This window comes from Orbicella faveolata, unplaced genomic scaffold (assembly GCF_042242905.1).
Source record: "Orbicella faveolata isolate gen_17 unplaced genomic scaffold, um_ofav_v1 contig_26, whole genome shotgun sequence".
In the NCBI taxonomy this organism is placed as follows: domain Eukaryota; kingdom Metazoa; phylum Cnidaria; class Anthozoa; order Scleractinia; family Merulinidae; genus Orbicella; species Orbicella faveolata.
Window position 1 is genome coordinate 7,012,750 of NW_028301554.1, and position 27,410 is coordinate 7,040,159.

Below are 27,410 nucleotides of genomic sequence, written 5' to 3' on the forward strand. Positions count from 1 at the left end.
TCAACGTGAGCTCGCTCGCAGGCTAAGAAGAATTTAGCTGATGTCGCTCGATCTTTTTTAATTATTCATGCGCATTATTAAGATACGAGAGAATGTGAATTTATCACGTATGTCAGTCACTTCATAATAAACTTTCCACGATCGATGCGATCGATGCGATCGATGCATTCTTCCCAATTTCCATTGTAACAGACCACGACATCACAGAATCAAACAGCTTCGAGTTAGCCATAAGTCTTCGTTTTCGGTGTTTATGAATGTCACAGCTCTACATTATTGTCAATTGAGAGAGTAAACAATACCATTTTAGCTACTTACTACAGTAGGTTCCCTTTGAAAAGTGAAAAGTACGAATTGCATGTTCGGGTGTTTCCAGAAATTCCAAGAAAACAGCTGATCATAAAGTGTGGTTTAAGAAATTTGTTTAGAAAGACTGTGAAGGTTACAGAGGAAGTACGTTTTTCAGTTTTTTCTTCCGCATTCCGCCATTAACTTATTTAAAATCTCCCGCATCCCGCCTGCGTAATGTATTTTCACGCATGCTTGATGGGTACGCCTGGAAATGCCCCACAAAAAAAAGCAATTCCGATTTCATTCGTCGCTATCCTCAGTGCCTCCCTCCCCTGGTAGGGTAACTTGGTACTCGCGAGTGTAAATTATTTGATGCACTTTGGAAAACCAAGTTATCAATCGAGGAAATTCGAACGAAGTTTTACTGGAGCTACTGTCAATCAAGCTATATCAGAACGATTGAATTTGACTTTGATCGGTACGTAATGCTACTCCTACAAAACATCCCACCAACTGTTGTTGTTTTTCTTTAATTTGTACAATAAGGCTAGTATAAATATATAGATTTGTTTCTATTAGAGAGTTGTTTTCATTATGGGATAGCGTAAAGTCCTACTTAGACAATTTCGGCAGGAGTATGACGCATGTGCTAAAGCAGGTCAGTAATAGAATTCTAGCAGATTACTCCTGGCAGTAGTTTTGATTCTTGGACTTACCGGCCTATTAGAGAAGGTTTTTGTAGTATCCGGAATATTTAATGACAATATTATCAGTAGCAGCCTGTATTTTATGGCAAGGTAGTTATTAAGCAGATCTCAGCGTTCTGTTTCGTTCTTTCTGGGTCGGGATTTTGCCATAAGAACCGTTTCCATGGAAACGGTCATAACACGTGTATTTTTTGTTTTTTGAAAGCACGTCCCGGTGGTCATATAATAAACTACTTACTAACCTAGCTTGCTCGAGCCGTACTGGGGAATATTGGCCTTCGCGCGGTCGTTATATACAAGATGCTCAGACACCGCGCGTTAACTCCCGGAAATCATGCACTTGATCCCGGCATGCATTTACTTAGCTGCTGCATATTAGTGAAGGCAAACCAGGAATGCATGGTTTCCAGTCTGGACTACAGCTCTGAACCGATAAGAAAGGGGATAGCGAGTAAACTGTGTGATGTTAAAAATGATCTCACTTTATTTACAAGAGGCACTAGAACACACATCAAAAACTATCTAGTGCTAAATTTAGATTGAATTAAATTTCAAACGCGTTAATATAACTATAGGGACAGTAACTACCCTAAAGTCATCATCGGTTCTCGAGGCGCCAGTAGGCGCATATTCTAAAGTAATACAAGATATTTGCCTGAGGCAAATTAAATTAAATGGTATTATAAGGAGATCAATATCATTTATCAAGCATTCAAACACGGCTTTCTTAACTGGACTACTTAAACTCAGTGATTGATGCGTTTTGCAAATGAACAGAATCTGCAAACAATCCAATACGCTTCAGCAAAGTACTTTTCCTCCTCAGTTGTGTTTTTGTTTGTTGAGTTGCTGGACATTAATAAAAGTCAAAAAACTGAGTGACGAAAACACAAGGAGAAAACTCATCCCCACTAGCAATTTAAAAAATGGAACTTTTAATATGATACCATAAACGACACTTTTTAAAAGTAATGGCGCACTGTTTAAATCGCTAGTTAGAAGTTGTGTCGTGCGCGAGGTGACTCCTGGGTGAAAAACAACTGGATTCAAGCAAACACCTATCCTGAAGGAGAAGGCAAATTCTAGGCTTGGTAAGAAGGAAATTTTAATTTTTCATACATTATAATCGCCCGGTAACAGTGGGTCGCGGGAGGGGTGAGTGGGAAACATTCTCTACAGGGACAACTTTTCACCATGTAAGTAGGCCCTTAACTTGCAACCGACACTGAACCACCAGTAGCTTGGCGGCGACAGTGGGTTAAATCGAAGAGATTTAGGTTTAAAAAAACACTCAGAGAAAATTAATTCTCTCTACTCAATTACCATATAGTTTTGTTAACGTAAGTTCTGAGAATTTAGTGTCACATCAAGACGATTGGTCTATACTCATCACCTGTCTCCCGGACAATGTGTTGATGATCTTTAACTAATGGCTACTCACTTTCTGATCTTTAGCTATTACTTTCCTTTCTCGTTCATAATACTTGCCACGGACTTATCTCTTGAAAAACCTAACTCGTCCATTTGATTCAAAATTGTCTGTGTTCGAAGGACATCTCACACGGAGAAAAAGTGGCAACGAATTTAAACGGTGTTTATTTGATGCATGTGATCGAAATCTTAAATTACAACGCTTAAAAGCCTGGAAACGTAGCTGTTACCATGCGTTTCTGTAAGAACAGGAAAATAACCATTGGCTCCACAGACACTCATGATCAGAGTGCGCACTCAGTTGTTAGAGGTTATTGCTGAAAGGTATCAAACAAAAACGTCTATAAATCACATTGTTTGTCCAGTTGATGATTTACATGGTTAGTATAAACACTCACGCTTCATTGGCGAGGGCGAGGCTGTGAGAGAACTACCAACATATGAAATCGTTGCGCGAGTGTTCTAAATGCAAACGATTTCAAGAACCGTTGTTGACATGTCTAGCAGGATTTGGATCTCGTAACTTATGACATGAAATGGCGACAGTTTCGTTAACGTTTGTTAGCTTGCCCGTCCCCTCCCTCCACCAAAAAAGCGTTTTGTTTCCAAAAAATACTTACCGTTATATCCCAAAGTCAAATGTCACGTTGTCTCCAATCAGCATAAACGGCGCCCAATCGCGAACGTTGTTAAAGCCGTTACCTCTCATCCATTTCATGGCCTGGTGAAGAGATTCACTGGCACTCTCCCCACAAACAAGATGCTCGTAGAAACGACACATTAGCTGCTCTGTTGCTTCGTCACTTATGGCCCACAGAGCCACCAAAACGGACCGTGCACCGGATCCTAAGAACGCTCGAGCGATCCCAACGACTCCTTCGGCTCTAATCTGCCCACGTGCACTATGACAGCAGCTAAGTACCACCAGTTTAGCTCGCAGTTGAACTTTTGCAATGTCAGACATCGTCAATAGGTAATCTTCTTCTTCTGGAACCCTGTTAGGAGGTCCTACTGGAGAAAGGGCAATTTCTCCTCTTTCGGCATTACCATGGGCTGCAAAATGTATAAGACTCACTGAGTGTAGCCCGTCAAGTACCGCCTGCTTTGTTGCCTGCCGTCCCAACAAAGGTTGAACACCTAGCAGTCGTCCAATCCTGGCTGCTTCATTTCCTGCACAGGGTAACCTCGAAACCCACATCTTCGTTCCTTTGTAACGCACCGTGCCGACAACTGGATCCCCCACTATCAGAGCACCAGTCTGACTGTGATAGTATACAGGACTGTCCTGAATGAGCTTGAGAGTCGTCAAAGAAGGAACGATGCGGATTCTGAATTTCTCTGATAAATACCTCCCGCCTTCATCTGTTAACGCTGGAAATGGAACTTGGTTTAAGAAGGGATCAGGAACAACAATGAGCTCGGGCTCCTCAAGTAGATCAGCTACCGGACGGATTAACGCTCTGTAGTACAAAGAAACGCTTGATTCGGAGTTTTGACTTTCTTCATCTTCTTCCTCTATAAGTCTCACTGCTGCGAGGTTCTCAACGTCACTTAAAGATCGATCTTCGCAATCTTCCTCGGATAAAATAGCAAAGTTCCGAAAGCTTTTTGCGAAGAAATCATGTAACTTACCAACTGATGTGGCACCAACTAGTTTCTCATCCACTGTTATTCTTCGGAACTGAATGATTTCTCTTGTTTTGAGAATCCAGAACGACAGATCACTATTATAATAAGAAATGTACAGACAAGAGGAGTTACTTTCTTTTTTCATAATATTTTCAATACCAATCCACGATTGCGGATCAGCTGAGATTTGGCTTTTAAGAGAATACTGAGTTGCCATCAAGTCTGCTAATGCTCTAGCCCGAGCCAGCTCTAAAACATAAAGTGCATGGTTCGGATTTCCCGAAAAACAAAGGGATGCACTAAGACTCCGGTAGAGAAAATCGCGACCATCTGAAGACGATACCTTAAAATCGTCGTTGTCCCCTAACAAACTTCGTAAAGTTTCGCTTCTGTTCATACTCAAAAACAGACAGTCAAACGCTTCCTGGATCTTATATCGGCATGACTTCACCAATGAAAGAAGACAAAGACATTTGAACTCTTTGTCTAAGTCTTCAATGTCTCGACTAATTGACAATGCCCTCTCAGTATAATCTTCAGCCATGACATATTCACCAAGAGATTGATACAATGCTCCTAAGTTTCCGTAATCTGCTGCTTCTCCTGCTTTGTCACCAATTTGTATTCTAATGGCAAGTGCTTTCTCAAGATATTCTTTGGCTTTGTGATATTGACCAAGAGATTTAAACACAGTTGCTAAGTTTCCGTTTGAAGTGGCTTCTCCCCGTTTGTCACCAATTTGTATTTTGATGGCAAGTGCTTTCTCAAGATATTCTTTGGCTTTGTGATATTCACCAAGAGATTGAAACACAGTTCCTAAGTTTCCGTAATCTGCTGCTTCTCCTTCTTTGTTACCAATTTGTATTCTAATGGCAAGTGCTTTCTCAAGATATTCTTTGGCTTTGTGATATTGACCAAGAGATGAAAACACAGTTGCTAAGTTTCCGTTCGAAGTGGCTTCTCCCCGTTTGTCACCAATTTGTATTTTGATGGCAAGTGCTTTCTCAAGATATTCTTTGGCTTTTTGATATTCACCAAGAGAGTGAAACACAGTTCCTAAGTTTCCGTAATCTGCTGCTTCTCCTTCTTTGTCACCAATTTGTATTCTAATGGCAAGTGCTTTCTCAAGATATTCTTTGGCTTTGTGATATTGACCAAGAGATGAAAACACAGTTGCTAAGTTTCCGTTTGAAGTGGCTTCTCCCCGTTTGTCACCAATTTGTATTTTGATGGCAAGTGCTTTCTCAAGATATTCTTTGGCTTTTTGATATTCACCAAGAGAGTGAAACACAGTTCCTAAGTTTCCGTAATCTGCTGCTTCTCCTTCTTTGTTACCAATTTGTATTCTAATGGCAAGTGCTTTCTCAAGATATTCTTTGGCTTTGTGATATTGACCAAGAGATTTAAACACAGTTCCTAAGTTTCCGTTTGAAGTGGCTTCTCCCCGTTTGTCACCAATTTGTATTTTGATGGCAAGTGCTTTCTCAAGATATTCTTTGGCTTTTTGATATTCACCAAGAGATTGATACAATGCTCCTAAGTTTCCGTAATCTGCTGCTTCTCCTTCTTTGTCACCAATTTGTATTCTAATGGCAAGTGCTTTCTCAAGATATTCTTTGGCTTTGTGATATTCACCAAGAGAGTGAAACACAGTTCCTAAGTTTCCGTAATCTGCTGCTTCTCCTTCTTTGTCGCCAATTTGTATTCTGATGGCAAGTGCTTTCTCAAGATAGTCTTTAGCTTTGTCATATTTACAAAGAGATAAGAACAGAGTTCCCAAGTTTCCGTACGAAGTGGCTTCTCCCTTTTTGTCACCCATTTCCTTCATGATTTTTATGGCTTTCTCATAAAGTTCCTTTGCTTCTTTGTATCGATATTGCTGTTTACATATTTTAGCCATTGCTATTGTTAGATTCCTTTCCTCGTCTTTTTTACTACACTTGCGGTAAATTTCAAGAAGTTCCCTGCCGTAGATTAAGGCTTTTGTATAATCAGGGATATGACAATACGCATTGAAAAACGTTTGATAAATGCAAATGTTGAATAAATTGAAAAGTTCTCCCGCTTTTAGTACTTCGTTATTTAGACAGATCAAACATTCTTGGCAGACCTCAATGGCATTTAGACCACGACCAGTGTTGAGAAGGAAAGTAGCAACAACCAAGCCAATAGAGATGGCTTGTAAAATGTCTGTTATATTGTTCATAGCGTCCACTTCTATGAGTCCTGTTAAAGGGATAACACGAATCAAGATTTGTAGCTAATTCGAGTAATAATATACTTTTGTACGTCTTTCAACCTGGTTGTCTAAGTGGGTAATGGCGAATTCAAAGCTGGGGGTAGTCCTGTTATGGACTTGCATTTTGTCATAGGGAAGCAGAAATAGTCCCAATCTAAACAAAAGAAAACTGTTGAAAATACGAGGCCGTTGGTTGCATGCAGTTAGTTGTCTTGGCGTGTGTGAAAACCGTCGTGTTGATCATTTCAGGGCAATGCGTTTTTTTCTTAGAGTTGCATTTGCCTTTTCGTTTTTCTTTTTTTTCCAGCAAAAATCACCGTTAAAGTTCAGGCTGCGTACTAGTCTTTTTTTGGCTAAGTATTGTTGTGACTTTTTATCGATCCCAAAATTATTTTATCAGTGTTGAGTCCTTTTAAAATCTCTACTCTAGCCTATTAATAAAAATGTCGCCGAGCAGATTGCGTCCGATCAGTAAAAGAAAAACACACTGAACATAGCCGAGCTCAATCACATTTTTTTTTAAATAGACAATAAAACTATGTATATGGTGTGCGACTGCTAATTCCAGTTCTGGCTACTCTACTCAAACGACGGTGATAATTTAACTGTTTAATGTTTCCCGTTTTCTCCAATCATTGAGCTCGCGAAAGTCCCCCTTTTTTTCCTCGAAAGTGCAGAGCGACTGTGAACAGTTAACGTGATGATTTCAGTCCAATATGTATAACAACGCTGAATCTGATTTGCACTCACCACTTTTGCACTAGAATGGAACAAAAACCAATATGCGCCGACAACGATGATATTTCCTGTAAAAATTGTTAACAGGGAAAAGTTAAGCAGATTTTTACTCTACAACGGTACCTCCAAACAAGAATTCGTTTGATTTATTTCTTCGCGTGACTGACAGCACTCAAAAACTGAAGAAAATCAGTCACGCGATTCATGAAAAATCTCTTTCATTGTAAATTGAGACTATTAAACATCGCTTTCAAATACACTTTATATGTGTATGAAATGGTATCAATCACGAACAGCTTAAAGTTTACAAACTTCCTGTGTTCAGTCTCTCGACCCTTGGACGAAATTAAATCAAAAGTGATAGAGACTGAAGAGCAAAAACAAATGCCAATTAAATAGTGGAATTAATTACTGATGGCAAAATCCAATGCCTTTTAAAGCATATTGCGTTGTTGACTATAGTTAATAGATTGAAATGATTATTAAGCCCAACAAAGTCCTTTGTTGTATGTTTTTGTTTTCATTTCGGTCTTGACCGTGCTTTAAACACAATAGGTAATTATTTCTATTTCACAGACTATATAATTCAACTGAAAAGTTTCGGTTACGTAGTTTATGCTTATTATATATAGTCTCAAAACGAAAGACTGTTTACTGTGTGGACCTTCCAACATAAATCGTGGCATCTTTGTTTGCTCTTTTGAAGTTTGTCAAGTTTTAAAACTATATGCCCCTCTACTAACTATGAGTTGATTAGTGAATAAAGTTTACATTCCTCGCCTTCCTTTCATAGAAACTAACTGACTTGCTCACAAGACAAATACGACAACTAAAGACGACGGGCTTTTGCCATCGTTCTGTTGTAATTCTTCATATTTGTTATATGCGAGTGCTCATTTCATAAGTTACTTTGCACGATCTCATTGAGTTCCTTCTGCCGCCGTCTCATGGTAACAATATCAATTGACAGAACTAAAAACTTTCTCTTTCTCACAGCAATCAGTTGAGTTTGGGGTTTATTATCACTGCATGATTGTCTGAAGGTCGTGGCTATCATAATTGAGCTCTATATTATTCTAACTGGTTAAGACACCAGACGATGCAAAGTGAAACTAAGAAAACCACTTGATGGGTTCTCGATATCTCGAGAAAACACTGATTATCCTAATACGTCATGCATGGAAGATCTATTTTGAAGTTGGCGGAATATGCCATTTTGAAGTTGGCGTAAACTTGGCGGAATATGCAAGATAAGCTGAAAATCATGGCGGGATGTGGAATGCGGAATGTAGGATTCGGGATAAGAATATCTTGGCCTGAGCAGCATGTGCTCATTTCAACCAGGAAATGTGGGATAAATTTGATATTGAGGGGTGGGATGTGGGATAAAAAACAGCAAATCACAGTTACTCAATGCCTGGAGAAGTAAATTTACCTTTTGGGAGTGTTTGGAAACACTAATGAGTTTGTAAAACAGTTTCCCTATCGCGTTTCGGTCACACCAGCGTCATTAACTATAACTGGTTCAAACATGACGTTAAAGTTAAAAGTAGTTCCTTATTACGGTCTATGCTACGGCAACAAATTCTCTCAGGTTCTTTCTTTGCATTCAAAAATTAGATCGACTGCAAACAGTTTACTTAATGATTTCAGTCTACAATGGATAACAAAGCTATTAAAATAGTGATTTATACTCACTGGTTTTGGTGAGTCGACCACAATGAAACCAGAATGACTACGCGTCAATAACAGGACCTTTTCCTCTGAAAAGTAGAAGAGGAGGAAAAGTTTAGCAAATTTTTACTGCGCAAACGATGCTTCCAAACAATTATTCGCGTGACGTAATTTTCGCGTGACTCACTAATAGCTCTTACAAGAAAAAGAAAATCAGCCACGCGATTCATGCAAACCTCTCCCAGTGTAAATTTAAAGTATTAAAAATCAGCTGTACTTATTATATGCGCGCTCAACGCTATCAGTCATGCACAGACAGCTTACAGTTTATAAACTTACCGTAATTGAAAGTGAAACAAGAGTGATAGAAACTGAAACAACACTGGGGGGTGTTCCTGCAAGACAATAAGAGGTCCAATAGGAAATCAAAACAATTTAAAATTGAAGTATGTTTTAAACGTTGAGCAAAACAATTAAATAAAAACATTCGAAAGTATGTTACATTTTGTCTTTCCTATGTGCATTATTTGTCAAATACTGACCGTTAAGTCTAATAGCTTTCAAAGTACATTGAGTGTTTGACCATATCTAATAATCAGTATAATGGTTATCAAGCAAGACAAATTTCTTTGTTGTCTGTTGTTCTTCGCTCTTTGGTTTAACCGTGCATAAAACACTATAGGTGTTAACTTAGTTCTGACTTATTGGTTAACCAACTTAACTGTTTCGCTTAAGTAATTTTTAATGAATTGTTCATGATCGCAAAGCGAAAGACTTTTCACAGTCCTAGACCATCCAGCATAAATCGCATGAATCTCTCGTGAAAGCTGCTTTTGCCATCGATCTGTTGTAAATTATGGAAGACCGTGAATTAACTTTTCGTCAGTTTGCACTTTATAATATACTTTTTGCGATTTGGGCGAATTCATACTTTCGTTTTCCCATGGTAACAGACATTAGATCTGACAGAGCCAAAAACTTTGTTATCTACTAGAAAGCGGTAGAGCTTGCAGTTAATCTCCTCTTCATGATTGTCGGAATATGGTCGCTATCGTAATCGAGCTATATATTATTCTAACTGTTTAAGATAGAAACCAGACGATGCAAAGTTAGCACTGAAGAGCTGTACTAACCACGGCGAAACTTAGCTTTTTAAAGTGAAACTACGAGAACCGCTTGAGGGAGTTCTAGATATTTCGATGAAACACTGATTATCATACTACATCATGCATGGACGGATGTATGTCGAAGGTTTTAGAGTGTCAAAACATAAGCTTTGCGGGAGGCGAGAAAAGCTGAAAATAAGCAGGCGGGATGTGGCCTGAGCAGCAGGTGATCATTTCAACCAGGAAATTCGAGATAAATTTGATATCGAGGGACTGTGAATGACAAAGCTGAACTTTTTTTGCGTTCACAGGACGCAGTTCATAATCTTGGGTATACTGTGGTTTCAAGGTGACCTATTTAGACATTTTTTCTTCGAACGTCTGCATTTTCTACGCCATTTTGAATGACGTCACACACCATATGCGCAAAGACTATCACACACCTCAAGGTTTTCGTTGTGGTGTGAGTAAGTCTGAGCATCTAAAGGCTACCTCGTGGTTTATAGTTTATTTTTTATGTTCATGAACACGACTTTGAATCGCCGTGGGTTTGGGATGTTTACCGTGGGAACAGCTGTGTTTCATTGGCTGTAGTTTGATGTGGTTAGTGCAGGTTGCACAGGGGCTGGTACCCTTTCGCGAGCTAAAATTTATCGGCCTGAATGTTCGGCGCGGGTTGCCCAATAGAGCGAAGGGAGTCATTGCAATTTCGCTAGCCAACATTTATATGGGCTTGAACTGATTGATGTAGGAAGCATCTCAAAGTTAAGCATATTGTCAGGGATTGTCAGAAACTAAAAACGACTATATTGCACTTGCATTGTACTTGAATTGTTAGAAATACACTTGAGTAGGGTTAACAGACACCCTGTTGTTGCTTTTTCAAGACCAAAAGTTAGTATACGAACAATACCGGTCAAGAATCGGCTTTCATAACCATTTCGTGAATGCACAGGAGGTCTTATCACAGTTTAAGGATCAGTTATGAAATATGATGTGCGTGGCCTCAATTACGGACAACGATGTCATATTGTGGAGAATTTGCGACAATTCTCTGAGCCAAGACGTTAATTCTCATGCCAAAATTGAAACATGTTACCCAATAAAAAATGTGGAATTATGAGGTGATGCTTTGGTTGACACAAATGATGTGCTGCAAAGTGTATATAGGGCAAACGACTGATGTGGAGGAAAATCTAGACCCTAAAATTTTTGATGTCATTGATTCGATCGTCATTTTCTGGGAATTAGAGCATGCACGAAACGATACAACGTGACGTGATAGTGGCGCTAACGGTCTAACGTAAGTAGACTAGCTATTATCTAAACATACCAACAAATATACCCCATGTTGCGGGCGTAAACGGGGACGTGGTAGGGATCGGGAGGCAAAAAAAAAACCCGTGAAAGAAAGGGAACAGCACCCTATCCCGATGAAGACGCTCGTTTCCAAGAAGCATCCCAGTTTAATTTCCTCAACCCGTAAAATTCAAAAAAAAAAAGGACGTTACACACACACAAGTACGCAGTGTGGACCTATTTTTTTCTTAGACGCGATAATCGCTCCTTCGAATGTTTACGATAAACCAGTTCGCGATTGCAAATGTTTGCTTACATTTGTGCTTCAAGCTTAAAATAATGTACGATAAAAAAACACTTTTACAAATTAGCTTTGACGCTGAAACCGATTACCAGTTAATGTGAAAATTTTTAGCGCGAAATTAGAAGGCTTATGTAAATATTTTTGTGAGTCTACGGAAACAGGCGCCGTAACGCAACGTATCAACAAATCGTATTTTATACGGCGGACCTCAAAATAAAAATATATCTGTCTGTAAAACCTCGATTGATTTTAGTAATAGCCAGAGGTTGAAAGCCAGCAAGTGAAATCATTTAAAGTATATATATTAGTGACGGCGTCGAACGCATTTATAATCTTTGATTACTACTACCTTACTCACTAGTTTCCGTGAGTCAACAGAGTGAAACCAAAACTAACACGTCAGTAACAGGACCTGCTCCTCTGAAAATAAGCAAAAGGGAGATATTTTAGCGAATTATTACTACACAAAACGTGCTCCCACGCAGTCATTCGTGCTACTTAATAATTCGCGTGACTCACTATTGGCTATTCACTATTAGTCTCTTCCAGTGTAAACTCTAGATCTTGGGTATGTGCACGCTACTAGTCACAAATAGCTTACAGTTTATAAACTTACCGTGTTCAGTTTGTCAGTCTTCTGATAAAAGTGGAACCTAAAGTAATAGAAACTGAAACAGAACTGAGGGAGTTTCCCTGCAAGACAATAGGAGGCCAAAACAAATTAAAATTGAAATAAGTTTCAAACGTTCGGCAAAACAATCAAATGAAATATTCGAAAGCAAGTTGCCTTTTTTCTATTCCCATTCCTTGCTAAACACTGACGGTAAAGTCTAATAGCTTTTAGAGCATATTTGGTCTTTGACCATGGCTAATAATCAGCGAAATGGTTATCAAGCTAGACAAAGTTCTTTGTTGTTCGCTCTTTGGCTCAACTGTGCATAAAACACAATAGGTTTTAACTCAGTTCTGTCTTATAGATTAACGATGCTTTGCTATGTAAAGGCAAACGATGCAGCTTGCAATTAATCATCACTTTATGACTGTCTGAATGTCGTGGCCATCATAATCGAGCTATACATTAATCTAACTGGTTAAGATAAAAACCAGACGATACAAAGTTAAGGTTACAGTATACCTTCAGGGGTGTCTCGCGTGTAAGCGATGTAGCGAGTGCAGTTTAAGCAGTAGATACCGAAACCTCTATGTCAAATTAAAGCTCATAGAGCTGGCTATCAAACTATACCAAGAATTTTGAAATAAAATGAATTGTCGAATTTTTCACGACCACTAAATGCGAGCGCCCGACTCACCTTTCGAAAGCTACAAGTCAAAGCGAATTTTGTTTTTCGCCAATTTTATTTTTTCCTCGGTTTTAGGGCCCAATTCGCTAAAAAACCGTGTCTGAGTTTTGCCATATTCAATCGCAGTAAAAAGTTACAGAACATTTTCGAAATAGGATTAAAAAAATGTGGAGTGATCGTACAAAAATCGCTCTTGAAGAAAAAATATTTCGAAATTAAAAATTCGCAGACACGTTTTGGTAGTTTATATGTTAAACTAGCTACTGTCCAAATTTGAGGGCAATTGAACAAATTCCCTTTGAGTTAGAACTCTTTAAAGTGTCTGCTTCAAGCGAAAAAATTTATTCGAGAAAACAGCGTAAAAAAAATCTTCCACTTCGCAAACAAACTCCGCCCACAAACGCCTTCAACTGGGTTCTCAGATAACTGAGCCAATCAGGGCAGGGAAAGTTTACTACCATTAACCTCCTGGTGAAATTTACGGGTGAAGCTCCAAAAACCCGTGTGTTTTGCAATGCGCTCAAGGCGCCGAAGACGGAGAGATCATTTCTCTGTAGCTCGGTTTTTCTCCAAGCTGGTCACTCTGGCAAAATGGGGAAGACGAAAAAGGAGACGAACGCTAGAGTGGCTGAGCGAAGAAAACAAATAAGAGAATGTGCGGTGGAGCAGCTGTGTATGGATAATATTTTAATGGATTTCAACGAGTCCAACGATTCATCGATATCTGACTCATCAGAAGAGTCTCTGTCAAGTTCCCAAATTTTTACAGAACCTTTCTTTTCTCTTACCTCGAATTTTTTGCCCACCTTATACGATAGCTATAGCTTCATTTGCGTGGCAATCTTTTGGTTTTTCACTCATTGATGTATTCTCATTCGTTCTTCGCTGTTTTCGCTTTTACGAACTGGTGCATGTTTTTAACGTGGTCTACGTTTACTTATAACTTAATAGAATTACACCAAATACTAAAAATGCTTGGTAGTCAGAGCAACAATGCTGATCAACCGAGTAGTCAATTTGTGACACCCGTACAGGTAATTCCCGCGAAAATCGTCTCGGTTGATTGCATACGCGCCATAGGGCTGTCAATCAAGAGGTAAACTATCACTTCCGGTGAAAACGTAAAACCGCCATTTCTCTGCCAATATTTAGTCTTTTTCAATTTTTTTTTTTTCAGAAATTAGAGATTATTCTTCGACCACTACTTTGACCCAAAAATCCAAATTTAAAGAAAATTGCCGACTTGAAGGTATACTGTAACCTTAACTAGAGCTGTACTTACCAAGGCGGAACTTGCTTTGGAAAGTGACACTACGAAAATCGCTTGAGGGGTTCTAGATATTTGAAGGAAACACGGATCATCATAATACGTCATGCATGAAGGATGTATTTTTAAAGTTTCTGGAGTCTGAAAACATAACCTTGGCGGGATGCGGGAAAAGCTGAAAATCCAGGCAGGATGCGGGATGTGGGATTCGGGATGAAAATATCTCGGCCTGAGAAGCATGTTCTCATTTCAACCGGGAAATGCGGGATAAATTTGATATTGAGGGACCGGATGTGGGGTGAAAAACAGCAATTCACGGTTACTTAGTGACTGAAGAAATACATTTAAATTTTTGTCCTATCTGCATTCTTTGTTAAATAGAGACAGTAAAGTCTAATAGCTTTCAAAGTATACTGGGTTTTTAATAATCAGTGACCTGATTATCAAGCTAAACAAAGTTTTTTGTTGTATGTTGCTCGCTCTTCGGCTTAACCATGCATAAAACACAATAAGCCAATGTTAACTCCGTTCTGTCTTATTGATTAACCAACAGAAATGTTATGCTCATGTAATTAACGCACTGTGTATGATCGAAAAACGAAAGATTGTTCACAGTCCTGGACCTTTCAGTATAAATCTTGGCATCTTTGTTTGCTCTTTTGAAGTTTCTCGGTCTTAAAAACCACTCCAGTTTAATATTAATCTCTGTGTTGGCTGATTTATAAAATTTACATTCCACGCTGGTTCCTGTCACAGACAGAATGACTTGCTCTGAAGAGAGATAAGAAAACTGAAAAAAGCTACTTTTGACATCATTCTGTCGCAAAATATGGAAGATCGTGAATTAACTTTTCGTCAGTTTTCACTCTATAAAGTACTAAAGCACTTTGTACGATTTGATCAATTTCAAACTCTCGTTTTCCCATGGTAACAGACATTAGAAATAACAGAGCCAAAAGCTTTGTTGTTTACTAGCAAGCGACGGAGCTTGGAATTGATCATCATTTTATGATTGTCTGAATGTCATGGCTATTATAGTCGAGCTATATATTATTCTAACCGGTTAAGATAGAAACCAGCCGATGCAAAGTTAGCTTGAGCTGTACTTACCACGACGGAACTTGCTTTGGAAAGTGAAACTACGAAAACCGCTTGAGGGGTTCTCGATCAGTTTCGAGAAAACACTGATTATCATAACTCGTCATGCATGGAAGATTCATTTCAACGCGGAATGTCAACATATTAGTTTGTTGGGAGGCGAGATAAGTCAGGCGGGATGCGGAATGCGGGATTCAGGATAAAATATCCTGTCGTGGCCTGAGAAGACATGATGTGCTCATTTTAACCAGAAAATGCGGGATAAATTTGATATTAGGCACCTTAGGCATATACGACGGCGACGGCGAGGACGACGCCTGGTAACAAAAAATGTGTTTCTATTTTACTTTGGAATTAATTTTCTCGTTTATTTATTAGATTTTTTTTTTCTTATTATTACTATTTTTAAATTTTATTGTAGATTTTTAACACTTGTATAGTTTTAGGTTATTTATTGTTGTAATGCGCTTTTGATCACCTGGTATGTTAAAAAGCGCACTATAAATCAATAAATTATTATTATTAAATTATTATTATCTATCCAGTGTGTCTGTCGGTATTAAAACTTGCCCCTACTGAATATGCTACAAACGTGTTCAGTTCCAAATAGAAATACGAAAAATTAGCGGTTGTGGTTCGCGTTCTCCAGACAACCCAGAATTTTGTCATTTCACGATGTTGACTTGCAGAGGACGGCAAAGAAATGTATCAAGAATTATAACGCGCGAGCACAGCCATTCAGCCAGGTTTGCTGATTAAACCTTTTGTTTGGTGACGTTCTCGTTGCCGTTGCCGTCGTGTTTTGCGTAAGATCCCTATTGAGGGACGGGATGCATGATAAATACCAGCAAATCACTCTGAACACATAAATATAACTGAACACATTAATATACCTTAATTGTAATCTCGGATGAGACACGAAGGACGCGTTTTCGACTTCTCAATCGCGCTTTATCTATGGTCACAACAGCGTCATACAGTAAATATGATTAGAAACTGGGTCTGATTGTTAACATAAAGTTTCCAAAGCAGGATCAAAATTTTGGTCTGAGTTCTTTCTTCGTGTTGAAAAAGTAGATCGAATGAAAACAGTTTACTAGATGATTATAAGCCTACTATGAATAACAAAGCTATACTCGTTTTATACTCACTAGTTTGGGTGAGTCAAAAGAGTGAAACCAAAACTAACACGCGTCAGTAACAGGACCTTTTCCTCTGAAAACTAGAGGCTCTAAGAGCGTTTACTCGGGCTTCGTACCACAGTATCAAATTGTACTTTACGAAAACGCGTAATTGACACAATAAAAGCAAATTAAAGGTTCAGGATATTTTAGCACAAGAGTTCCGCTTAGATATCTACTATTCAAGTTGCTTCGTTGAGTATCCTCCTCATCCTATCGCAAGTTGTGAGTTTAAACCATTTTGGTTCAAGAATGAAGTACAACTGCCTTCGCATTGATGGAGAAGTTGTTTGCATAGAATTTTCGAGGTCTTTTTACAACTTATGGTTATTACTTTGTACATGCTGGCAGAAATTGTCCGAAGTTTGTTTGCTGGTCGGGGCGATCCGTGTAAATTGTGTAGCTGAACTGACATCTTTGCCGTGTTTCGATCTTAAACCCTTTTCAAGAGTCATATCTACTTTGGAGAGCGAATAATCTTTTCGAGAGAGCCAAAATGAATCATGACAAGCTCCTTCGCGAAAACAACAGTCCTGTGACTAAGCTCAAGTTGCATTGTACATAATTTGCATAAACTTTCAAGTTGTGTATTTTGCGGATAACTTCCAAGAATTTGCGACCCTTAACGCAGTTTATGAAGAAATATTCAAGCTACATATCTTTCTTAAATCAAGGCAGGAGTATTTTTAAAAAGGACTCTCATTTATAAGGGAAGATGCGGCATTTTGCTTTGCTATTTATTTTAGTTTCATGCTCGTCTAGTTCATGTCGTCTAGTTCTCGCAACATGATTTTCTTTTGCAGTCAGACACAGTTTTCTAAAAGAATGGATGTTACTAAAACTGGTAACGGGGAACGGGAAACGAGAGTCTGGGAACGAGTGTACAGCGGTAACCCGCGTGAAACCTCGACATGGCGGACAAACGAAAAGAAAAGGGAACAGTTTGGGGAAATGTGAGTGAGTGTTACGGTTGTTAACGTGAGTTTCTACCGGCTGTGCCACCAGATCATGGCCCGGTACGTGCTTGCTAGAGCAGAGTCCGATTGGTACTGGGATAAACAAAGCATGAAATGGCGCCTGGGGTGAAAATCGAGTCGGTATTATCCTGTATTATCACAAGCTACGTCCGCCAATCAGTCAGGCCACAGTCTTTCTTACATAGAATTTCAAGCCTTCATAGTCTACTCATATCTTCTCACTTTGTGCGCAAGCTGTCATATCAATATTTAAAAATAGCAACACGCAATATGATATCGAGGACAAGTGACATAACACACGAGCATCATTGATTGTGGCTCGTCCGCTGTCTTCGCATTCGGAAGCTAGAAAGGCGGCCTTTCGGAAATCGGCAAGTCAGCTGGCAAATCAGGTGAGCAGCAGATAAATAACCTGTGGCCTGGCCGCTTTGTTAAAGACAAAATATATGAAGAAATGAGCAAGGAATATTCCAAAATAATGCTAACGTTGGTGACAGATGACCGCGGAAAAGCGACTGCGTGACACTCGGTATGTTTTTAGATGACATGTTATCACGTATCAGACGGAAAACAGTCTTTATTCTCTGTCTGCGTTTTGTACCCAGTCTGCAGTCTGCATTTTGTACCTAGTCTTCATTTTGTACCCGGTCTGCAGTCTGCATTTTGTACTGACCGATTGGGGTAGCATGTGATAATACCGATACGATTTTCTTCCCAGGCGCTATTTCATGCTTTGTTTTACTCAGTACCATTTTGGACTTTGAGGCACAGCCGGCAGAAAGTAAAGTTTACAACCGTAACACTTCCTTACATTTCCCCAAAGTGTTCCCTTTTCTTTTCCTTTGTCCGCCATGTTGAATTCTTAGGGCTTAGGTGGGTTACCGCTGTACACTCGTTCTTAGACTCCCGTTCCCGGTTCCCCGTTCCCCGTTCTCCGTCCTCCGTTCCCCGTTCCCCGTTCCCCGTTCTCCGTTCCCCGTTCCCCGTTCCCCGTTCCCCATTCCCCGTTCCCCGTTCCCCGTTCCCCGTTCCCCGTTCCCCGTTCTCCGTTCCCCGTTCCCCGTTCCCCGTTCTCCGTTCCCCGTTCCCCGTTCTCCGTTCCCCGTTCCCCGTTCCCCGTTCCCCGTTCTCCGTTCCCCGTTCCCCGTTCCCCGTTCTCCGTTCTCCGTTCCCCGTTCCCCGTTCCCCGTTCCCCGTTCCCCGTTCCCCGTTCCCCGTTCCCCGTTCCCCGTTCCCCGTTCCCCGTTCCCCGTTCCCAGTTTTAGTAACATCGTAAAAGAATTGGCGATTGCTGAGACTGCTAAATATATTTGAACTACTAGTGAAATAACTGGCTAAACTATCTTCAATGCAGATTTTCGTTAGGACTTGACAAGAACATTGGTTCGTCAATAATCCCAAACAATTCCCCGCACAATCGAAGGTTTAATTCTCCCGCACAGTGTGCCTCCAAATTCGCACGTTATTTTTTTTTTCCTGCACCCTAATAGAAAGCCAACTAACTTGAAGGTAGGATATTTTATTCAGTTACCGAAAGTCTCATCTTTACAACTTTGGAGATCGACATATTTTACGCGGTGAAAGAAACAAGTCGGCATGTTTTTAATGAACTACGAGTCCAAAAACGTTTTCGTATTTAGCTCGTTTTATTGCAATATGATTTGTTTTACTGCAATGTTTTAAATAATAACAGCAGTAGCCACACACCATCATTGACTGCCTGTTTTTTGCCAGTGTTTTCGTAGACTGAACTCATACCGCAATCGGCTCAGTTGTTATCTCACGAGAACGTTTCGAGCGTGAACTTTGCTTACCTGGCTGGCTTTCAAGCAATATAATTCGTGGACCGACCCTTTCTGAAAACGATCGACATCTTTGTATGTGAGATGAAAGTATAAGGCGCGATTCTTGCCAAACCTTTCTTCCCAAAACACCGCATTCTGTCACGAAGAGCGAGCAATGTCGGGTTTCTCGTCCCCAGTTTTTATGGTCTACGCATGGAACGCCTGGGACCATGACCCCCCTTTTGGCGACCAAAACGCTAGCATTTTAAGACTCGGGCTCTCCTACGGAAGCCCGGGTAATAAGCAAAAGGGAAGAAGTTAAGCGAATTATTACTGCACAGAACGGTGCTTCGAAGCAATCATTCGTGTTACTTTTAATAATAATTCGCGTGACTCACTATTGGCGCTTACAGCAGGAAGAAAATCAGTCACGCGATTCACGAAGTCTCTTCTAGTGTAAACTCTCGATCTCGTGTATAAGCATGCTTTTAGTCACAAATAGCTTGCAGTTTATAAACTTACCGTGTATAGTTTTTCAGTCTTCTTATAAAGTGGAACCCAGAGTGGTAAAAACTGAAACAGCTCTTAGGGAGTTTCCTTGCAAGACAATAGGAGGTCCAATAGGAATTCTAAACAAATCAAAATTGAAACAAGTTTCAAACATTGTGCAAAACAATCAAATAAAATCATTCGAAAGTAGGTTACATTTTTTCCATTCCCATTCTTTGTTAAACACTGACGGTAAAGTCCAATAGATTTCAAAATATATTGGGTTTTTGAGCATAGCTAATAATCAGTGAAATGGTTATCAAGCTAGACAAAGTTCTTTGTTGCATATTGTTGTTCGCTCTTTGGCTTAACCGTGCATAAAACACAGTACGTGTTAACTCAGTTCTGATTTATAGATTTACCAACCGAAACGTTTCGGTTATGTAACTAATGCATAGTGCATGATCGCAAAGCGATCTTGGCCCTTTCAACAAAAATCTTGGCATCTTTGTTTGCTATTTTGAAGTTTCTCGGGCTAAAGAACCGCTCCAGTCTACTATTTAATTATTTGTTGGCTGATAAATACAATTTACATTCCAAGCCTTCCTATCATAGACAGACTGACTTGCTCTAAAGAGAAATAAAGCAACTAATGAAAGCTACTTTTGCCATCGTTCTGTTGTAAAATATGGAAGACCGTGAATTAAGTTTTCCTCAGTTTTCGCTTTATAATGCACTTTGCGCGATTTGGTCGATTTGAAACTCTCGTTTTTCTCATGACAGAGCCAAAAACTTTGTTATGTAACAGCAAACGATGGAGCTTGTAATTAATCATCACTTTGTGATTTTACGAATGCACTGGCTATCAGAATCCAGCTATATATTATTCTAACTGATCGATGGAAGCCAGAGGATGCAAAGTTAATTAGAGTTGTACTTAACACGGCCGGCAGAACTTGCTTTGAAAGTGAAACTGCGAAAAACCGATTGAGGGGTTCTAAATATTTCGAGAAAACACTGATTATCATACCACGTCATGCATGGAAGCTTTATTTCGAAGTTTTTGGAGTATCATAACATAAGCTTGGTGGGAAGCGAGATAAACTGAAAATCAAGGTTGGATGTGCAATGCGGAATGCGGGGTGCGACATTCAGGATAACATATCTTGGCTTGAGCAGCATGTGTTCATTTCAACCAGGGAATGCGGGATGAATTTGATATTAGGGGACGGGATGCGAGATGAAAAACAGAAATTCACGTTATACAGTGACTAAGGAAATTAATTTATCTTTCGGGAATGTTTGGAAACACTAATGAGTTAAAGAGTGGGGGTTTATAAAACATGCCAATCGCATCATATATTAACACCGATTCAAATCAGTCTTTAACTACATGACGTCAGAGTTGAAAGTAGTTGGTGATTACAGTCGACATTACGGCTACAAAATCTGCCAGTTTTTTCTTTTTGTTCAAAAAGTAGATCAACTGTGAACAGTTTACTTAATGATTTCAGTCTACTATGAATAACAAAACTATAAAAAATATTGATTTATACTCACTGGTTTTGGTGGGTCGACCACAATGAAACCAAAATGAATACGCGTCAATAACAGGACCTTTTCGTCTGAAAAGTAAAAGAGAAGGAAAAGTTAAGCCAATTATTGCTGGGCAAACGATGCTTCCAAACAATTATTCACGTGACTTTATTTTTCGCGTGACTCAATAACAACTCTTACAACAAGAAGAATAACAGTCACGCAATTCATGCAAACCTCTCCCAGTGTAAATTTAAAGTATTAAGAAATCGGCCATGCTTGTTAAATGCGCAGACAACGCTTTCAGTCATGCACAGACAGTTTACAGTTTATAAACTTACCGTGTCTAGTTTCTCAGTCTTCTGACGAAAATGAAACCAAAATTGATAGAAACTGAAACAACACTGGGGGTTTTCCCTGCAGGACAATAGGAGGTCCAATAGAAAGTTAAAACAATTTGAAATTGAAATATGTTTCAAACGTTCTGCAAAATAATCAAATAAAAAAAAAATTGAAAGCAAACTGTATCTTTTTAGTCCCCATTTTTCGTTATAGCTTTCAAAGCAGATTGGGTTTTTGACCATAACTAATAATCAGTGAAATATTTATCAAGGTACTGAGACTAAGTTCTTTCTCGTATGTTGTTCGTTCTTTGTCTTAACCATGGATAAAACACAATAGGTGTTATGTCAGTTTTGTCTTATAGATTAACCAACAGAAACGTTTCGGTTATCTAATTAATGCACTATTGAAGGATTGTTCACAGTCCTGGACCTTTCAACATAAATCTTGGCATCATTGTTTGCTCTTTTGAAGTTTCTCAGGCTTAGAAACCACTCCAGTTTACTATTAATTTAACTCCGTGTGGGCTGATTAATAGAATTTACATTCCACGCCGGTTCCTGTCATAGACAGACTGACTTGCTCTGAAGAGAAATAAGACAACTAATGAAAGCTACTTTTGCCATCGTTTTGTTGTAAAATATGGAAGGCCTTGAATAAACTTTTCGTCAGTAATTACTTTATAATGTACTTTGTACGATTTGATTGATTTCCAACTCCTTTTTTCGGTGATAACAGACAGCAGAACTGGCAGAGCCACAAACTTTTTTGTTTACCAGCAAACAATGGAGTTTGCAATTGATCATCACTTTATGATTGCTTGAATTTCGTGGCTATCATAATAAAGCTTATAATAGTATTCCAACTGGTAAAGATAGAAACTAGATGATGCAAAGTTAGCTAGAATTGTACTTACCACGTCGGAACTTGCTTTGGAAAGTGAAACTACGAAAACCGCTCGAGGCGTTCTAGAAATTTCGAGAAAACACTGATTATCATAGTACGCCAAGCATGGAAGATGTATTTTGAAGTTTCTGGAGTGTCAAAACGTAAGCTTGACAGGATGCGAGGTAAGCTGAAAATCCTAGCGGGATGTGGAAAGCGGGATGCGGGATGAGAGCAGCATGTGTTGAGTTCAACCAGGAAATGCGGGATAAATTTGAAATTGATGGACGGGATGCGGGATGAAATAAAAGTTACGGTTACAAAGTGACTGGAGGAATTAATTTACCTTTTGTGAGTGCTCCGAAACACTAATGAGTTGAAAAGGAAGAGTTTTTTTTAAACAGATTGCCAATCGTGTTTCGGTCACACGAACGTCGCTACTTATAAGTCGATTCGATTAGTCTTTAAATACATGACTCAGAGTTAAAAGTAGTTAGTGATTAGCTTCGACGTTGCGGTCACTAATTCTCTCAGGTTCTGACTTTGCATTGAAAAATGAAATTGACTGTGAACAGTTTACATCACTATTTCAGTCTGCTGTGAATATGTTATAACTAAGCTAAAATCATCATTTATACTCACTAGCTTTGGTGAGTCACCAGAGTGAAAGCAAAACCAATACGCGTCAATAACAGGACCTTTTCCCCTGAAAAGTAAGCAAAGAGGGAAAGTTGAGCAAATTGTTACTACTGAAAAACGGTGATTCCAAACAATCATTTCTGTGACTAAATTTTTCGCGTGACTCACTTTTGGCGCTTACAGTAGGAAGAAAATCAGTCACGCGATTCGTGACGTCTCTTCCAGTGTAAACTCTAGATCTTGTATATGTGCACGCAGCTAGTCACAAATAGCTTACAGTTTATAAACTTACTGTGTTCGGTTTGTCAGTCTTCTCCTAAAAGCGGAGCGACTGTGAACAGTTAACGTGATGATTTCAGTCCAATATGTATAACAAAGCTAAATCTGATTTGCACTCACCACTTTTGTTGAGTCACTAGAATGAAACTACAACCAATATGCGCCGACAACGATAATATTTCCTGTTAAAATTGTTAAGAAGGAAAAGTTAAGCAGAGTTTTACTCCACAACGGTACCTCCAAACAATAATTCGTTTGATTTGTTTGTCCGCGTGACTTACAGCGCTCAAAAACTGAAAAAACTCAGTCACGCGCGCGATTCATGAAAAATCTCTTTCAGTGTAAACTGAAACTATTAAACATCGCTTTGAAATACACGTTGTATGTGTATGAAACGGTATCAATCACGAACAGCTTAAAGTTTACAAACATACCGTGTTCAGTCTCTCGATCCTCGGACGAAATTAAATGAAAAGTGATAGAGACTGAAGAACAAAAACAAATGCAAATTATTAACAGTGGAATTAATTACTGACGGCAAAATCCAATGTTTATTAAAACATATTGCGTTGTTGACTATAGTTAATAGATTGAAATGATTATTAAGCCCGACAAAGTTCTTTGTTGTATGTTTTTGTTTTCATTTCGGTCTTGACCGTGCATTAAACACAATAAGTGATTATTTCTGTTTCACAGACTATATAACTCGAGTAAAAAGTTTCGGTTATGTGATTTATGCCTACTTAATGTCGTTGTTCCTAGCGAAAGTAAGTTAACCGTGGCGACTTGCAATTGAACCGGAACTATTACTCAAATACAAACAACTTGTGATGGCGTTAATGGGGGAACACTGCCTTGCGTTTGATTAGCCCATACGACTTCCGGCGATAGCGTGACAAAACAACCTCACTTATCTCCCCAGCACCACGAGCTGAATGACAGACAGCATGTGCTGGATCGGACAAGAGTATCGGTTAGCAAGCGATGTTCAAAGGCGATGAAAAAAACAACAAGCTTGGGGGAAGTCGCTGCGCAGACTTAACCGCACCACACAGGAGTGACCCTTTGTTTATTATGCAGGAATACATGACCAACCTCTTCTCCAAAGGGAGGGAGGGAAAATTAAACGATAGATTTACAATAAGTAATAGCTACGTTGCTTAGACGAACTCAGAATGGACTCTGAACAATTTTCCGAGCTTTTATATGGAGACGCTCGTCTGCTTGTAAGCCAGTAGGAAAGGCGGTACTACCGAACAGCTTACCCTAACACGTGTAACATCTTAAACATGAATAGTGCTTTAATGCTTTGTGCCAATGCTATGGTACGTTATAACGTTCAGAAGGTAACGAAACTACAATGTTTTAGGTTTAGCTACAATAAGGCTCACAGTTTGCTGACCTTTGAAATATAACTGCTCAATAGCTCTATAGAAAGTGATGCCGCCATGAACGGCTCATTGAGAACGTACGTCACGATCCATTAACTATATTTTACTGGCGTGACAGTAAAATCTCATTATATATGATCGCAAAACGAAAGACTGTTGTGGACCTTCCAACATAAATCGTGGCATCTTTGTTTGCTCTTTAGAAGTTTGGCAAGTTTCTCCTCTTCTAACTATGAGTTGATTAATGAATAAAGTTTACATTCCTCGCCTTCTTTTCATAGAAACTAACTGACTTGCTCACAAGACAAATACGACAACTAAAGACGAATGGCTTTTGCCATCGTTCTGTTGTAATTCCTCATATTTGTTATCCGCGAGCACTCATTTCATAATTTAGTTTGCACAATCTCATTGATTTCCTTCTGCCGCCATCTCCTGGCAACAATATCAATTCACAGAACTAAAAACTTTCCGTTTCTTACAGCAAACAATTGACTTTGGGGTTAATTATCACTGCATGATTGTTTGAAGGTCGTGGATATCATAATCGAGCTCTATATTATTCTAACTGGTTAAGATAGAAACCAGACGATGCAAAATGAAACCCCGAAAACCACTTGAAGAGTTCTCGATGTTTCGAGAAAACACTGATTGTCATAATACGTCATCCACGGAAGATCTATTTCGAAGTTTCTGGAGTGTCAAATCATAAACTTGGCGGAATATGCGAGATAAGCTGAAAATCATGGCGGGATGTGGGATTCGGGACAAAAATATTCAGTTTTGGCTTGAGCAGCATGTGCCCATTTCAACTAGGAAGTGCGTTTAAATTTGATATTGAGGGACGGGATGCGGGATGAAAAACGGCAAATCACAGTTACTCAATGCCTGGAGAAATAAATTTACCTTTCGGGAGTGTTTGGAACACTAATGTTTCTAAAACATTTTTTCAATCGTGTTTCAGTCACACCAGCGTCATTAACTATAGCTGGTTCAAATTAGCCTTTAATAACATGACGTTAGAGTTAAGAGTAGTCAGTGATTATGGTCGACGCCACGGCAACAAATTCTCTCAGGTTTTTTCTTTACATTCAAAAATTAGATCGACTGCAAACAGCTTACTTAATGTTTCAGTCTAGTATGAATAACAAAGCTATTAAAATAATGATATCTACTCACTAGTTTTGGTGAGTCGACCACAATGAAACCAAAATGACTATGCGTCAATAACAGGACCTTTTCCTCTGAAAAGTAGAAGAGAGAGAAAAGTTAATCGAATTATTACTGCGCAAACGATGCGTCCAAACAACAAACAATTATTCGCGTGACTCAGTAATTCCTCTTACAAGAAAAAGAAATCAGCCACGCGATTCATGCAAACCTCTCCAAGTGTAAATTTAAAGTATTAAAAATCAGCTCTACTTATTATATGTGCTCACAACGCTATCGGTCATAGACAGTTTACAGTTTACAAACTTACCGTGTTCAGTTTCTTAATCTTCTGGTGAAAAGAAAACCAAAAGTGATACAAACTGAAATAAAACTAAGGGAGTTTCCTTGCAAGACAATAGGAGTTCAAACATTGATCATAACAATCAAATAAAATCACTCGAAAACAAGTTGCATGTTTCTATTCCCATTCTTTGTTAAATACTGACAGTAAAGTCCAATAGCTTTGAAAGTGTACTGGGTTTCTGAGCATTGATAATAAATGGAAATGGTTATTAAGCAAGACAAAGTTCTTTGTTGTATGTTGTTGTTCGCTCTTTGGAAGAGAAAGTAAAGTTAAACCAATTAGCACTGCGCAGACGATTCTTGCAAACAATTATTCGCTGACTCACTAATACTTCTTACAATATGAAGAAAATCAGTCACGTGATTCATAATTTGTTCTATGTACATCTAACTCTATCAGTCACAGACAGCTTGCTGTTTATAAACCTACCGTATTCAGTTTCTCGATCTTGTGATGAAAGTGAAAGCAAAAGTGAAAGAAACTGAAAAGACACTGTAAGAGTTTCCCTGCAAAGCAAGTGGAAGTCAAGGAAAAATGCAAATTAAATTTTGTATTATTTTCAAACGCGGCTCAAACCAGTTGAACTAAAACACTTCTTTTAAAGTGTGTTATTAATTTTTTTGCTATCTCCATTTTTTGTCAACATACTAATGGGAAAGTCCAATAGCTTTAAAGGCAAATTGAACGTGCATCACTTCGTTTACAGAGGGATAAATGTTTCTGCCAAAATTGTTTCCAGTACATGGGAACCCCGCATTACGATCGCCTCTTTATGACGGCCACCTTTTTTGTCTCGGTGAAACGCCCATACTTTTCTTTATAAGAAAACCCCGTTAATGCGGCCACCCCGTTAATACGGCCAACGACCACATTCTGATATTCCAATCGGTATAATCCTTGATAATTTTATCCCGTTTATACTGCCACTCAAACCAGTTATGTTCATCTTTCCATTGTTAATATGGTATGTAATGATTAAAGAACAGTTCTTTTTACAAGTGCAATTGTGATACATATGTTAAGACCTCACTCAATTTAGACCAGCCATGAAATTTGACCCTACCCGTTAATACAGCCAAATTTCCATGGACCGTTGATGACCGTATTAACAGAGTTCCACTGTAAAATAGCAAGAAATAAAAGAAATTCCGTAGTGTCTTCGGAATTTCTTTTCTTTCTCGTGATTACGATAACTAAGCTCACCTGAACGTGTCACCCATTACAAAAAGAGGAACAGTGGAAAGCTTTAATTTAATAATGTTGACAGTCTCATGGCTAACAATGTTGTTTTGGAAGACCTGAACCAT

At 39.0% G+C, this 27,410-nt stretch overlaps 2 protein-coding genes across 2 annotated transcripts; both read right to left on the reverse strand.

Moving 5' to 3' along the window:
* Positions 1-1,459: 1,459 nt before the first annotated feature.
* LOC149107901 (uncharacterized) lies at positions 1,460-7,249 on the reverse strand. The gene is made up of 3 exons (XM_089295938.1): positions 7,048-7,249; positions 3,050-6,284; positions 1,460-2,746 (listed from the first exon to the last, which is right to left on the reverse strand). The coding sequence occupies exon 2, from the start codon at positions 6,262-6,264 to the stop codon at positions 3,052-3,054; it is 3,213 nt and encodes a 1,070-aa protein (XP_089152064.1). The 5' UTR covers positions 6,265-6,284; positions 7,048-7,249; the 3' UTR covers positions 1,460-2,746; positions 3,050-3,051.
* LOC149107902 (uncharacterized) lies at positions 7,047-27,410 on the reverse strand. The gene is made up of 14 exons (XM_089296156.1): positions 27,307-27,410; positions 23,631-23,649; positions 23,317-23,378; positions 22,921-22,984; positions 22,310-22,361; positions 21,393-21,468; positions 21,076-21,140; positions 19,549-19,655; positions 14,002-14,053; positions 12,035-12,111; positions 11,777-11,838; positions 9,049-9,104; positions 8,734-8,798; positions 7,047-7,103 (listed from the first exon to the last, which is right to left on the reverse strand). Exons 1-6 carry the CDS (start codon positions 27,408-27,410, stop codon positions 21,398-21,400), a joined length of 372 nt encoding a protein of 123 aa, XP_089152282.1. The 3' UTR covers positions 7,047-7,103; positions 8,734-8,798; positions 9,049-9,104; positions 11,777-11,838; positions 12,035-12,111; positions 14,002-14,053; positions 19,549-19,655; positions 21,076-21,140; positions 21,393-21,397.

Excerpts from the sequence above, each read along its gene's own strand:
- LOC149107901 (XM_089295938.1), bottom strand. The coding sequence starts at position 6,264 with ATGAACAATATAACAGACATTTTACAAGCCATCTCTATTGGCTTGGTT.
- LOC149107902 (XM_089296156.1), bottom strand. The coding sequence starts at position 27,410 with ATGGTTCAGGTCTTCCAAAACAACATTGTTAGCCATGAGACTGTCAAC. Across the intron at positions 22,362-22,920 it reads CTGGTGACTCACCAAAGCTA|AACGCCTCGAGCGGTTTTCG; the intron begins GTGAGTATAAAT and ends CGAAATTTCTAG. Across the intron at positions 21,469-22,309 it reads CCAAAGCAAGTTCCGACGTG|GGAAAACCCCCAGTGTTGTT; the intron begins GTAAGTACAATT and ends ATTGTCCTGCAG.